Source organism: Haematobia irritans, chromosome 3 (genome assembly GCF_050003625.1).
Source record: "Haematobia irritans isolate KBUSLIRL chromosome 3, ASM5000362v1, whole genome shotgun sequence".
NCBI lineage: Eukaryota > Metazoa > Arthropoda > Insecta > Diptera > Muscidae > Haematobia > Haematobia irritans.
The window spans coordinates 3,995,275-4,009,790 of NC_134399.1; the positions used below are offsets into that span (position 1 = coordinate 3,995,275).

At 30.6% G+C, this 14,516-nt stretch overlaps 1 protein-coding gene across 19 annotated transcripts in view; it reads left to right on the forward strand.

Moving 5' to 3' along the window:
• The window catches only part of para (sodium voltage-gated channel paralytic), a 196,311-nt gene that overhangs the window by 179,220 nt on the left and 2,575 nt on the right, over window positions 1-14,516 (forward strand). For all 19 annotated transcript variants that reach the window (XM_075300892.1, XM_075300894.1, XM_075300893.1 and 16 more), the window contains one exon: window positions 6,779-7,083. In XM_075300892.1, the coding sequence (XP_075157007.1) occupies window positions 6,779-7,083 (305 nt within the window). The remainder of the gene's footprint in view (window positions 1-6,778; window positions 7,084-14,516) is intronic.

A 14,516-nucleotide genomic window follows, 5' to 3' on the forward strand; every position in this document is an offset into this window, starting at 1 on the left:
CTCTCTCTCTCTCTACTTCCGCCCGGAAGTAAACTCAATTCCTATATATTTATACAAATATGGCTACTTCGTGGCGGACTCTCGTGTAGTCCTTCACACTAACGATTCAACCAGAGATATGTATGAACTGCCTACCTCAGTTCTAGGGGGCACTTACTACATGCCTCTGTAAGCTTTTCACTTGGCATGATGCTTCTTAACAGCTATAAACGTTCTTTGAAGCCTGTCCCTCCCCTTTGGGGAGGTGTGAACCGAAAGCGAATCAATGCTAGAAGGCCTTCAGGGAAAGTTTATACTTGTCAAAACCCTTATCAAGCAGCTGCTTTATGCAAAATTTATTTTAAATGCTTTTTTATACTCATGCCAATTAAAGTTTGAATCTATTTAATGGTTTTGGTCCATACTGCCAGTGGATATTATGTACTTTACTATGAACTCTAGTAGTTTTATAGTAAACATTGTATAGTTCTCTCTTCCCTATCGAAAAATAGCATTATACCAGTAGTAGCATTATAACCCGAGTGCATCGGTATCTTAGTATAGTCTCAACATACTACATACTACTAGTTTTACATTTACTATAATGAAATGAAAAATTTGTGAAAAAATAATACCGTATAATACATATTTATATAGTGTGTAGATTCGAACTAAATGTGTAAAATAATACATTGGGTTTCTTTTCAGTTGATTGCATGCTTTGTTTTGTGTTTTAAGTGTTTTTATGTTTTTTTGTATTAAAAACAAAACTGTTTTAAAAAACTTTCTACAACTCTTTCTTCCCCTTAACTAGAAACTAAAGCCCTACAAAGCTTCTATATCCCCTTAACTATCTTTACTATTTTCTATATCCTTAAAAAGCTTTTCTTTTTTTCATGTTATTGACTAAAGCAATTACGCCAGCAGGAAAGTTTTACATTTTATTTAAAAGCCTGAGACCTAACATTGGCTTAACCTTCTTATAAAAAAAAAACACCTTAACTAGTAAACCCTTAATCGAATATTTTAATTTTTGTCCATGCAAGGATCTGTATGTATAAAAATCCACGATTTGAATCTATGTATGTTTTAATGAAATTTATATGCTTCAATATAATCTCCACCATTTTTTAATTTTTATTTTAAAATAAAATTTTTGAACTGAAAAAAAACCATCACAGATATTATAAATATGTAAATCTTGCCCTGCATCGGGCGCCATTAAACGTTTCTCAGGGAATGAAAGTAAAGGATTTTTTTACGCAAGACGCTCGTACGTTCTTTCATATCAAAGAAAAACCAATCCTGAACTAAGCAATTTATAATATTCTAATGACCTACATTGGGCGCCAATATTAAGATGTATTTACAACCATAACAAATTATGAATATAAATAATGACAGAAAGTAGGGTACTAACTACAAAGGTTTTCGACCCAATTTTATATTTTTAAATTTTTATTTCAATGTAAAATATTAAAAGAGAAGTTAACGTCAGGAGTAATGCCAAGACAAACAGATTTATTCGTTATAATAGATATTTAAATCCGGCCCTATGTCGGGCTCCATTATATGTTTCTCAAGTAATTAGATTAGTGGGATTTTTTCTGTATATCATACAAGCTTTACTATTCAATAGACGAATGTTTATAACATATTTAGTTAATATTTATTATTTTTATTAGTATTTCAGGACATAATGCTCCAATGCCTAAATTAGGCGACATTATTGAAAGATGTCTTCCAAAGATATATTTTAAAAGTAGTTCGTAAATGTCAGCAAACAAGACGCTTTTACGTGTGTTCATATGAAAGAAAAAAACAGAAAACATAAATTAATTAGACAGTTCCTAAAACTTGAATGCCCTACGTTGGGCGCCATTATTTACATTTTTATTTCAAAGTAATCTTACAGTGATTTTAACACCACAAACTTTTTCTGTTGAATATCTATAAACTCTTGTTATTATTATTTAATTTAAATCTTGTTCTGCATCGGACTCTACTATATCCAAGTAAAAAAAGAGCTTCCAAAAAATTAGTTTGGATCCCCAATCTGTGATCCGGAAGTAGTGCAAACTTGGATCATCTCCAATGAATTTTACATGGGCTTGTCATAGGACGGAAGTACTCCCTTTTTGGATCCTTTGCATTGCTTTAGAAGTTGTGCCCTGGAAGTTAATTTGAATGCACCATAACAGAACGCCTTAGCACACTAAGCCACAAATGCCATTGAATATAAAGCGTCGAAAGGTCAATTCAAATGTTTGTGATATGATCGTAATACGACACCAAGGAATAACATTATAATTGCTTCTCTAGGTGTTCTTTATTAGTATGAACGAAAAATTTGCACTTAATATAGCGTTCTTTCCAATACTTCTCCACAAGGACTGCATCGGAAGTAGAAAAAAATCATTGGGGGATCCCAAGATGCGCTTTAGAAGAAATCTTTGTGTACTTGTCCAAAAGGACTGCATCGGAAGTGGAAAAAAATCATTGGGGGATCCCACGATGCTCTTTAGAAGAAATGTTTGTGGACTTGTCCAAAAGGATGGGGGATTCTGGGATGGGTTTTAAAAGAAATGTTTGTGGAACAACTTCCAATTTTTTTCCTGGGATGTTTCTCAGGGAATTAAATTAATAGGATTTTAGAGCAAAATCTGTAAAAGTTTTACATTTAAATTCTCATATCTATTTAATCAATATTTTTATTTGTATTAGTATCTCATGGCATAATACTCCATTCCCTAAATTAGGCGCCATTTTTGAGAAATTTATTTCACAGATATGTTTTAAAATGCTTTTACGTTCTTTCATATGAAAGAAAAACAACAAAAGACATAAATGAACAAGACACTTCATTATATTCTAATGCCCTACATTGGGCGCCAATATTTAGATTTTTATTTAAAATTAATCTATTAAAAGAGAACTTTACTACTGGAGTAATGCCAACATAAAAAAACTTTGATGTTTAATATTTATTCGTTATTATAGATATTAAAATCCTGTCTGCGTCGGGCGCCATTTTTTTAATTTCTCAAGGAATTAAATTAATTTTAAAGAAGGCGCAATTTTTTATTGAAACATTTTTTTTACATTCCTCAATAGATACCATTTTTGAAACATTTTTGTTTCTTCTGATCCTATATTATTTATTCATTTTTTAACAAAATTATTATGGTGGAGTCTATATCGTAAGCCAAGTTTTTATTTCCAATAAGGAAACAAAATTTTACGAATTATTTTTTATGGAAAATCTATTACAATACCTTAGAAACTACGTAATTTAAATACAATCTCTTAGAGATTTTGTTGGATTGAGTAATTTATAAATATAGCTCTTAAAGAATAGCTATTTAGTTAAGTCTTCTGCATTTTAAATGGCATTAATCATTAGATTCTCTGATGATTCTTGCAGTCAGATGACTAAGGGCAGTATTAAATCTTTTTCGTCATATGACTACAATGTTAAATCAAATGATAAATTAAAAGGTCATTAGAGAAAATACAAACAAATCATCAAAACTTAGAGACCCCTATCCAAAAGTAAAGTAACGTAACGTAAAATCACTTAAAGTACAGTAACTTAGAAAAAAACAAAATAGTTTTTGTATTTAGGGGTAATTGTAGTCATAGCAGTAATTTGTTAAATGTAGAAAATTCCTTTTTTAATTTAGATGAAATACTGCAATAAATAATATCCTCTTTACAAAAATTTTTTAAACTATTTTGAAGTAGTTTTTGTTTTAATATTTCCCTTTCCTGCTGGCTTTTCTAATGTTTAAGCCAATAACTACAACTCGACCCCCCCTCCCCCCTTTCTTTAATATGTATACGTATTATATATATATGTCCTGTAATTTTTATGGATGGTACCCAACTTATCACTCACTTCCCTCCTTTGAGAACTTAGTTTTTGAATAAATTGTATAATTAGAATCCTTTGCGTAATCCAAGTAATATTTAGTAATCTAATTTACATAAATCCTCAGCACCTTAGAGTGCATGTAAAAGTAATCCTTGTAATTTGCTAATGAAATATCCCTCATATAAGTTCATCTCAGCGACCAATGAACATAAAATTGAGGTTTCAATATTGACAGAAATATGATTCTGTTCCTTGTAAACAGAAAAAAAGAAAATGAAAGAAATTTCAAAAGCAAATACAAATTTTCTAAATTTTATAAAACCCTAAAATGTATCCAAATTATAATGTTACGACATTATTAAACCAGAAATATCAAAGGCATAGAGAAAATCCAAGCCTTTGAATACCAAAGAAAATACAGCAAAAAAGGAATAAGTTCTAAACAAAGGAGTGATAATGTTGGGGATGTTTGCTACTTACAAAATACGCTACGAATTATCGCAAAAAAAAAGAAAACAACGCCAAGAAATTTTAACAGAAATGGTTTTCCTTAATTTAAGAGTAAGGAAAAATATTTCTTCAACAAACCAGAATTTTTGTTATCATTATATTGCCATTAACCCTTCTCATAGAAATCACAAAATAAAAAATCATGTTTTCTTATACTCCCATTTACCAGAGCTTTCGATATTGATGTTTGAGAAAAAGGCTTTATACATATCTTCTATTTAAATATTTATATATATATTTAAATCGCAATTAGTATTTGTGATCATAACATAATCATATAATGCGTAAATATCGATCATTTAAAAAGATTCAGTTTCATAAAAATATATTTGCTTATCATGCATAGATAAAGCTATTCTATAAATGCACTATAAAAATATTTGAGCTTTTAGATTAATTTGGAGTTTTTTTTTTATAAATTCTTAAACAAATACGTTTGTGCAAAAATCAAAAAAAAAATATTTCTTTAAGATACTTTCCAATAACCACCAAAGTTTTTCAACAAACTCACTTTGATTGCATGTTGAAAATAAAAAACAATTGAATTTAAACGCCCTCAGAGAAACAGGTTCAAATACTTGTTAATAACAAAGATTTTTCAAATATTTCTATAACATTTGAGTTCAACATGATATAAAAGAACAATGTTTGAATAGGTTTTAAAAACAAATAAAATAAAACTATACTTCAAAAAAGCCAGCTTTGGCTTATGTTTCGGCTATAGCCTCCTTATAAGACAATTTATTAATTTGATTATATAGTTGAATTCAACAAGATCTCAAAGTCTTATGATTGAATATGTTTTTATTGGGATAGGATCAATTTCGAGCTTTCAAAATAATTCCGATTAACTAAAAGCTCCTACTTATTATACACACAAAAAAATTTCACGAACATTTTTCCAATTAAAATTTTAATTGAGTTTTAAAAAATATTCAATTAAAAATTTAATTGATTCAACAAATTTTTTAATTGAAATAAAAATCAATCACAAAAATAATAGTAGCAATTAATTTTTTAATTGGATCAATTAACTTTTTAATTGACCTTCAATTAATTTTTTAATTGATACTGTAATTTCTGTGATTGAAGACATTTCAATTAAAAATTAATTGGATCAATTAATTTCGTGATTGAATCAAAAAAAAAATTTTTTGTATGTAGAGTTATGCTTTCTAATAAATTAGGATTTTCCATAAACTAAAATCTCTCTATAGGAATTATTATAAAATTTTCTATATTTTCCTTTAAAAAAAAAAAACAAAGCTGTTTTAGAAATCCATCAACGAAAGCTTTTATGCATACTCATTTCTAGGATTACCATTAAACCTTCATCCAAACTGCTTTTACTATATATGTGTGTCTATCTATGTGTCCACTATTTATTATTTAATAATCACTAAAGAGTTAATTATATTTTTTGTCACAAACACTATTACTCATCTTTCATTCTAATAAATGTTTTCGATCATACTTCAACTTTTAATGATTTATTGTTATTGTATTTGTATGTAAAATAATATTAATAAATGTTTGTTGTTCTTCTTTATTGTTATAGCCTAATATTTATATATGTACTATATTCCATATGTATTTATATTGTTGTATTAATTGTTTTTGAAGTTTAGAAGGCTCCTACAAAACAAAAATCTCTGTAAACAAATCAAGCAGCCGTGAGAGCTTTCTCCCCCCATCCTCTACAGGCGAAAATTTATTGAAAATAAAAGCCAGCTCAGCTTAAAAAAAAAGCCCAGCAGCCTAGCCCAGCTAATCGAAAGCCTAAGTCAGCCCAGCTTAGCTAAGCTCTCTGCCTTAATTATGTTGTTGTTGTTGTTGAAGTTTACTTTGTTAATTATTATATTATTTGTTAAAAAAAAACAAATTAACAAAATATGTTGTTAAATGTATAATTTTTTTTTTTGTTTTAAAACATCCTTCCCCACCTATGATAATAATCGTGGTGTCTATGTCGTGTATAACCCCCCAAACCTTGTGTATAAAACTAATTTTGTGTCTCGGTAATGTTGTTGTAACATCTACATTTACACCATTCTATTCAAATTTTTTTAAACGGAAGGCTATTTTAAGTGTTGTAAAAAAATTTAAAAAAAAAAAACCTGCTGTCTTTCTACAAATGAACTCTTATATGAAATTTCAAAAAAAAATTAATTTCCCTACTTACCCTTTAAAGAGAATCCTTTGTGTTCCCCAATCCCATTTTGATTTTATATTTTGATCTCCCATTAAATCCCCAAACCCCATTTATATGTCTGTGTATATCTCTCACAATCTCTCTATGTAACCTGGCGTATTTTTTAAAACTACAAAATTTCTTCATTTAACTCCCTCCCCTTTCAAAAAAATACAAAAAAAAAAAAAACAAACAAAATCCCTACCACAAATTTCGAACATTAGGTCTTGTACTCAGCGACATCATTGAGAAATATTTCGTATCGCCGACACTGCTGCGTGTGGTGAGAGTGGCCAAAGTGGGTCGTGTCCTGCGTTTGGTCAAGGGTGCTAAGGGTATCCGGACGTTGCTGTTCGCGTTAGCCATGTCGTTGCCTGCCTTATTCAACATTTGTCTGTTGCTGTTCTTGGTGATGTTCATCTTTGCTATCTTTGGCATGTCCTTCTTCATGCATGTCAAAGAAAAGAGCGGCATAAATGCTGTGTATAATTTTAAGACATTTGGCCAAAGTATGATATTGCTGTTTCAGGTAAGCTACCACAATTCTCATACGGTTCATATTGTCTATTGTTGTTGTCGTTGGGTGATATTCCCTTTGGTATTAAACAAATAGAAGAGTTGCATATATTATTTTTTTTTTTTGTTTAACAAGTACACCACACTTGCATAGCCACACACACACACACATCTATACTCCTCTTACACCATGAAACTAAAATAGATCGCATTAGGTCTAGGGCCATGTTCATTTTATGGTTTGACTATAAAAAGAACATGATCGCAGGCCTAACTAACAAACATTCAAACTAAACAAACATTAGAACTATTAAACAAAATACAAACAACTAACATTAATGTTTTTACTTAACAAATATTAACCAAATATTTCTTATAAACGATTACATTTTATGGTAGTATATAATTTTTACGAAGAAAAATTTTATTACCGATATCAAGGCAAAGTCACATCTTTAAATTAAGGAAAAAATCGATATATTCAAAACTAAAATTCATAGGTTTATTTATTTCTCTCTTGTCCCTCAAATATGAAAGAGAAAATAATTATTCTTTAAAAAAAATACAATAAATATTAATTCTATCCATAAAACATTTCGTTATTATAAAAGAATGGTTACATTGCAAAAATTATTGATCTAATATGAAAGATTAGGCAACCAAAATTTTAGGACAAGCAAATAATATTATAGGCAAACTTCGTAGTAATGACATTTTAAATAAAAGAATGTTTCATGAATGCTTCACGAATTCTTTTCATTGAATTTAGGACACAAATCATGAAAATTTGCGTGCCTCCGTTAAAAAAAATTGTAATCATGTACTACATTTTAAAAATTTGGAATAATCAACTTTTCAACATTTCCAAATTTAATTTTTGCTAATGTCGAATACAGTATCTTTGCACACTGAAAAAAAAGCATACCCCGTTCCAAAGATTTAGTCTTTATTTTAAAAATTTTGGTATTGATTCCGAGCCAAAGAAGCGAAGAATACAAGTAAGGATACTTTTAAGACACAATTCTCTTTTAAATTTAGGTTTTGTGTACTTGCTTCTAGGAAGCAATTCTAATTTTTCGTGTTTTCAGCTTTTTTTTTTCTTCATATGCTATTAAAGCCATTTAAAAACGAGTTAACGATAACCTTATTTTCCAAATTAAGACTCGACTTCCCATAGAAATTATGCTATGTTTCAAGTAAAAAACGTCTTTAAAATAAAGTATTGAAAAACATGTCCTACATTTGAACGATTTTTTGCTTTGTAGTCAAGATGCAAAAAGACAACAAATTTAAAGACAATTTCATTAAATTTAAAGAATTTTTCTGAACTATTAAAGTCAAGATGACCACAGCCCAAACATGTTTTCTTTCATGTTATGATACGCATTTTTAAGTGAAATCACTTAATTGGACAAGGAAAAAAACTTTATATTAGAGAAATGCGTCTTCTATGCTAAGCTAAATTGAAAAGTTTGTCGACGTTTGGACAAGGAAAAAAACTTTATATTAGAGAAATGCGTTTTCAATGCTAAGCAAAATTTACATTCGTATTTTAAAGATATGAAATCTTTGACCTCACACTAAATTTTTTTCAGTGTATATATCTATTTCCGACTAAATCTATCATCATGTACTACGTTTTCAAAATTTGGAATAATCCACTTTCCATAATTTCAACATTTTCAAATTTAATTTTTGCTAAGGTCGAATACAGCATCTTTGTACACTTAAAATAAAGTTTACTTGGATCCAAAGATTTTGACCTTCCTTTAAGGATTTTGGTATTGATTCCGAGCCAAAGATGCGGATTCTTTAAAATAAATACATTTTTTAGGGACCTCCCTGGCTTTAAATCTAGGATCGATAATATTAAAATTGGATACAGATCTCATTCATCGAATTTTTATTCTCTGTTTGCGATATATTAATAAAGGTATTCATTTACAAACAAATTCAAGTTTCAAAATCCAAATTATGCCAAGTACTTCAAAGTAAAACCTGTTTTCTTAATGCTAAAAAAACTTTAAACCAAAGATGCAAATCCTTAAAATAAGTCTTAGCCTATATTTGAAGCATTTTTATCTTAAATTTAAAAATTCAATGTGTCAGTTGAGTTAAAGATGATTTCTTTAAATTAAAAATGTTTTTCTTTATTTCAAGGAACATTTGCCTTACTTCAAAGATCTACAACTTACACAGATGGACGCAAAATTTCAAGATTTGTGTCCTAAATTTAATGAAAAAAATTTTTGAAGCAAGGATTATAAACTTTCTTTTAATTAAAATGTCATTATTTTAAATAATTTTGTCCTTAGCATAGCGTAAATTTCGAGTCCTAAAATTTAAGTTGCATAATCTTCCATATTAGGTCAATATTTTTTTCAGTGTATGTATCTTATTCCAAGTTGCTGGAATAAGAGCAATTTCCGACTAAATCTATCGTGTAAAACCGCTTCAAGGGTCAGTCGCATAAAACTGTCCTCTTTATGCAGTTGTAGAGCAAAAATCTAATTTAAACTGACTTAAAATACCAATTATGGCCAACACCAATGTGGTATCACAATGGACTGAATAGTCTAAGTGAGCCTGATGCATCGGGCTGCCACCTAACCTAACCTAACCATGGCCAACTTAATTAGTCGATTTTGGACCATATGCAAACTCGATTAGTCGAATTTGGAAATTCCAATTTTTTTATCCCCTATACGCGTCTCTGTAATCTTTATTCTTATCTTTTTATTCAATTTTGAATCAACTCCAATATTTAAAAAAAAAATCGATTCTTGACTTTTGTATCTCTAGGCTCAGAAAGAACTTTTCGCTTAACTCAGGCAATGCTTAATTCTTATTTTTTTATTCGATTTTGATCAAAAAGTCAACTACAATATTTTTTACAAAAAGTCGATTAGCGACTTTTGTATCTCTAGGCTCAGAAAACACTTTATATAGGTTATACATGAAATTTGGTGTAGATTACTCATATTTAGTATCAACGCCATTTAATCAGTATTACTGAACGTAAAAAAAATCATAATTAAAATAAGATCTAAATTTTCTAACTCTATCTACTGAAATGTGAATCTTTCATGACTTAGCCTTCATGTTTAACTCCTACATCTACACGATAATATTGTAAATAATTTTCCAAATAGTAAAAACATTAAACATATTAAACAAACATACTCTGCCACACACACACACATACACCTATAACGAATTTAAAGTAGTACTTGAATACACTTTGTAAAAAAGGGAATATCACATGTTGATTCAAGCTGCGGTAGTTGTTGGTAAAAGCTAAATTAGTGCGTTCTTTTTAACCTCCCTCTCCTCCATCAAAAGAAAAACTAACTAAACTCTTAAACTAAAACTGTATACTATTTATACAATCTAAACTACTGTTCTGTATCCGTCTTAAGCTTTAGCTAATCCCATCTATCAAACATTTTCCTATTTCAACTTTAACGAATCATGTCCAATTTTTCCCAAACTTTCCTTTCTATTTCATTCCTTTCATCCATCTTGCATTGTATTTGTATATTATGTTTGCTATGACTTTTATACTAAAAAAACAATATGTTTAAGTAAAATTAATTATAAGTTATGCTTTAACAAAAGACTCCGGAAAATATTTATGTTATGTCTTAATAAAAACTGATAGTTTTAGACACTAGAATATTTTCTAGTGCCCGTAATTAAGACTTAAAAGTAGATTATATAAAAGCCAAGGGTAGGCAGGTTGGCTAATTATAAAAAAATATTTAATTCTGCCCGACGTGGTGATCTAGACTAGATTTTATAGTATTTAAAGAATATTTTTGGTGTAATTTGTATTTTTATTTCTCTATAAATAGGTTCGCAGAAATGTTTCAAGACGTTCAACAAAACTAACTTTTCACTGTTGAACTCTACACTGAAAACACAGTGAACCCACCAGGAAGAAAATTTTTGATTAATTTTAGAAAATGTTCAATTAAGAAAATGTAATATTAATATTACAAGCGCTGACAAAAATAAGTAAATATTTATTTATTAGACATAAATAAAGGGTGGTTAAAATTTCAAGGGCCGATGTTGATTTTGAATAAAACACAAACTATTTAGGAAATTATTGTAATTTTATTTTATTATGATATATTGGTATTACTCAATTATGTATGGAACAAAATATTGGCCAAATGGGCGCCGCGACCTCGGTGGCACACCTTCATCCGATGCTCCAAATTTTCGATGACGCTGAGGCATAATGGAGGTTCTATGCCGTTAATGTGCCGAATTATCTCATCCTTTAGCTCTTGAATTTTTGCTGGCTTATCGACGTACACCTTTTCTTTCAAATAACCCCAAAGAAAAAAGTCCAACGGTGTCAAATCACATGATCTTGGCGGCCAATTGACATTACCATTACGTGAGATAACACGGCCATTGAATTTGTTGCGCAAAAGAGCCATTGTTTCGTTAGCTGTGTGGCAAGTGGCACCGTCCTGCTGAAACCATATATCGTCCACATCCATATCTTCCAATTCGGGCCATAAAAAGTTCGTTATCATCCCACGATAGCGAACACCATTCACAGTAACTGCCTGACCGGCCTCATTTTGGAAAAAATACGGGCCGCTGATGCCGCCAGCCCATAAACCGCACCAAACAGTCACTCTTTGTGGGTGCATTGGTTTTTTGACAATCACTCTTGGATTCTCATTCGCCCAAATGCGGCAATTCTGTTTATTGACGAATCCACTGAGGTGAAAATGTGCCTCATCACTGAAGATGATTTTCTTCGAAAATTGATCATCCATTGTTGCCATTTCTTGGAACCATTCTGCCCATTCACGACGTCCATGGTTCAAATTGAGTAAGTCTGAAATAGAGAAATGTCAAATAAAATTCGGAAAAAACTTGGCGTTTAGGTGTGGTTCACATTCAACATCGGCCCTTACAATTTATTTTTTTCACTTATTAAAGAAAATGTTGTAACTTGAAGGAAAAAATTGGAGTTCAAAATTGCAAGAATATCTTTAGTGACATACGAAGTTCATGATGGACGCTTTTGTATTAAAATTTACAAATTCAAAGAAATAATGAACTATTTTGTAAGAAATTCGAATTTAATAAATTTGTGTAGAATTTTTCCCGTTTTTGAGTTTATTTAACTAACGTACGCAAAAATCTATTAGAGTAAAGGAAACTTTCTCCAAACATAATAATTTCATGAACTAAAGTATAGTTAAATTGGCTTTAGTGAAATAGAGAGTTCACTGTTTTTTTAAGTGTAGAGATGATGAATAAAATGTAAAATGGCGGGAGCCACCGTTAGCATGCCCGCCTTGCCTGCAAAAGGTCGTGGGTTCAATTCCTGCTTCGACCGAACACCAAAAAATTTTTCAGCGGTGGATTATCCCACCTCAGTAATGCTGGTGACATTTCTGAGGGTTTCAAAGCTTCTCTAAGTGGTTTCACTGCAATGTGGAACGCCGTTCGGACTCGGCTATAAAATTGAGGTCCCTTGTCATTGAGCTTAACATGGAATCGGGCAGCACTCAGTGATAAGAGAGAAGTTCACCAATGTGGTATCACAATGGACTGAATAGTCTAAGTGAGCCTGGTACATCGGGCTGCCACCTAACCTAACCTACATTTATTAAGATTTCATTGTTCAAACACAAGATTAGATTTGTTCGAATTGGCTACCTTTGGCACAAATAATGGCTATCACACGGCCGGCACAGACATCACACGCTACACGAAAGTGGCAGTATTTTGACATTTACTTTGGTAGTTTTTAGTGCCAAACTTACTCTCCAAAATGACCCACAAGTCCAACGGATTTGGATTCGAAGATTTTGGTAGCCATTGTGCTATATAAATAAAGCTCGGAATCTCCTTTTTAACCCATTCTTGGTTAACGCAAATGTCAGAAATTTTTGTCACTACTGTCTATAAGACATTTTCCCGATAATATTCGACATGCCGAATATTATCCATAAATATGAGCGAGGAGCAGCGATCTGTCGACACGGCAGTCCACATCATAACCATTGGAGGTGCCTGAGTTCTGGGTTCATATGCAGCAACTCCTAGGCTTATTCTAGTGTGAATTTTGTGTGCACCTTGCACTTTTTGGAAATTCTATGGCTTGAGTCCAAGCTCATTGTTCAATATGTGTTGTATCCGTTATTGCGATATGTTCATGCTTTCGACCATTGCCGTGTGGATTAAATCTGTCCTTAATTTTTCGGATCGTGTTTTTCGACCACTTTTTGAACGCGAATGGAAGGAATATATTTAATTAGTAAATTTCAAAGGTGGTACATATATGATGTTACTTCACCTTTTTTAATGAAAAACATTAGCCTGCCCCTGGTTGGGCGCCAAAACATTCAGATATTTCGCAAAGTCTACAATTGAATGAGAAATAATTTCCCCCGTAAGATATTAAACATAATAGACTCTATTCGACGATACTCCAACTTCCTTTCAATGAAAAACATTATCCTGCCTCAGATTGGGCGCCAAAATATTATTGCATAGTTTAATATCTACAATTGAATATAACACATATTCAATTGTAAATGTTGAACTATGTCATAATGTTTTGACGCCCAAGTAAAAGTATACACTAGACCCTTCATAGAGCTTATAGACGTTTCCAACAATATATTGGTCAAACAATTTTTCTGTGTAAAAGCTCATTGTTCGTTTTATTATTTATACGTATATATTTTTTTTTTCGAGTAACAGACGATAGTAAATTTATGAAGAAGATAACTTTTATTTTATATTTTCTATATATCAAATAGGAAAAATATTATATCTCATCCTTTTTGATTATCATAAATATTCTGGAGTCTTTTGTTTCCAATGGAATTCTTTCAGTTTTTTTTTTAATTTAAAAAGCTAATTTTTTATTTTCTCTAACATTATACACTCTCTCTCTTTCGCTCATCTCGCTTTCTGCTAAACGAATCTAAGACCAAACCCTGAAAAAAAATAAATCTAATTCAGCTCTTTCAACAAACACCAAATAGAAAAAATGTTCAAATTCCTCATTAAAAATAATACTGAAAACGAAATAAGTAACCAAACGCTTTCAGCAATTTCAATAAGAAACCGTTAAAAGTGAAGCTTTCTTTTTTCTACACCAAAAAAAAAAACAAACACAAAAGAAGAGTGTAGAAAAGAGAAAAGCAGCAAAAAAAAAAAACAAAATTACTTAACTAATATGGCTTGGAAATATATACAAAGAAAAATGCCCAAACAAAAAGCTTTCAGACAAAGTTACGCGACATCTCCTCTCTAACCTGGAATTAAAAAAAAACAAACATCTCAACCTACCCATGCACCGTACCCGAAGCAGAAACCATCAATTAGATTCGACATTTTTTCCTTTTAACCACAGCTGCAGAAAAAAGCTTTAGTAGAGTAGAGGAGTAATTAATAGATGGG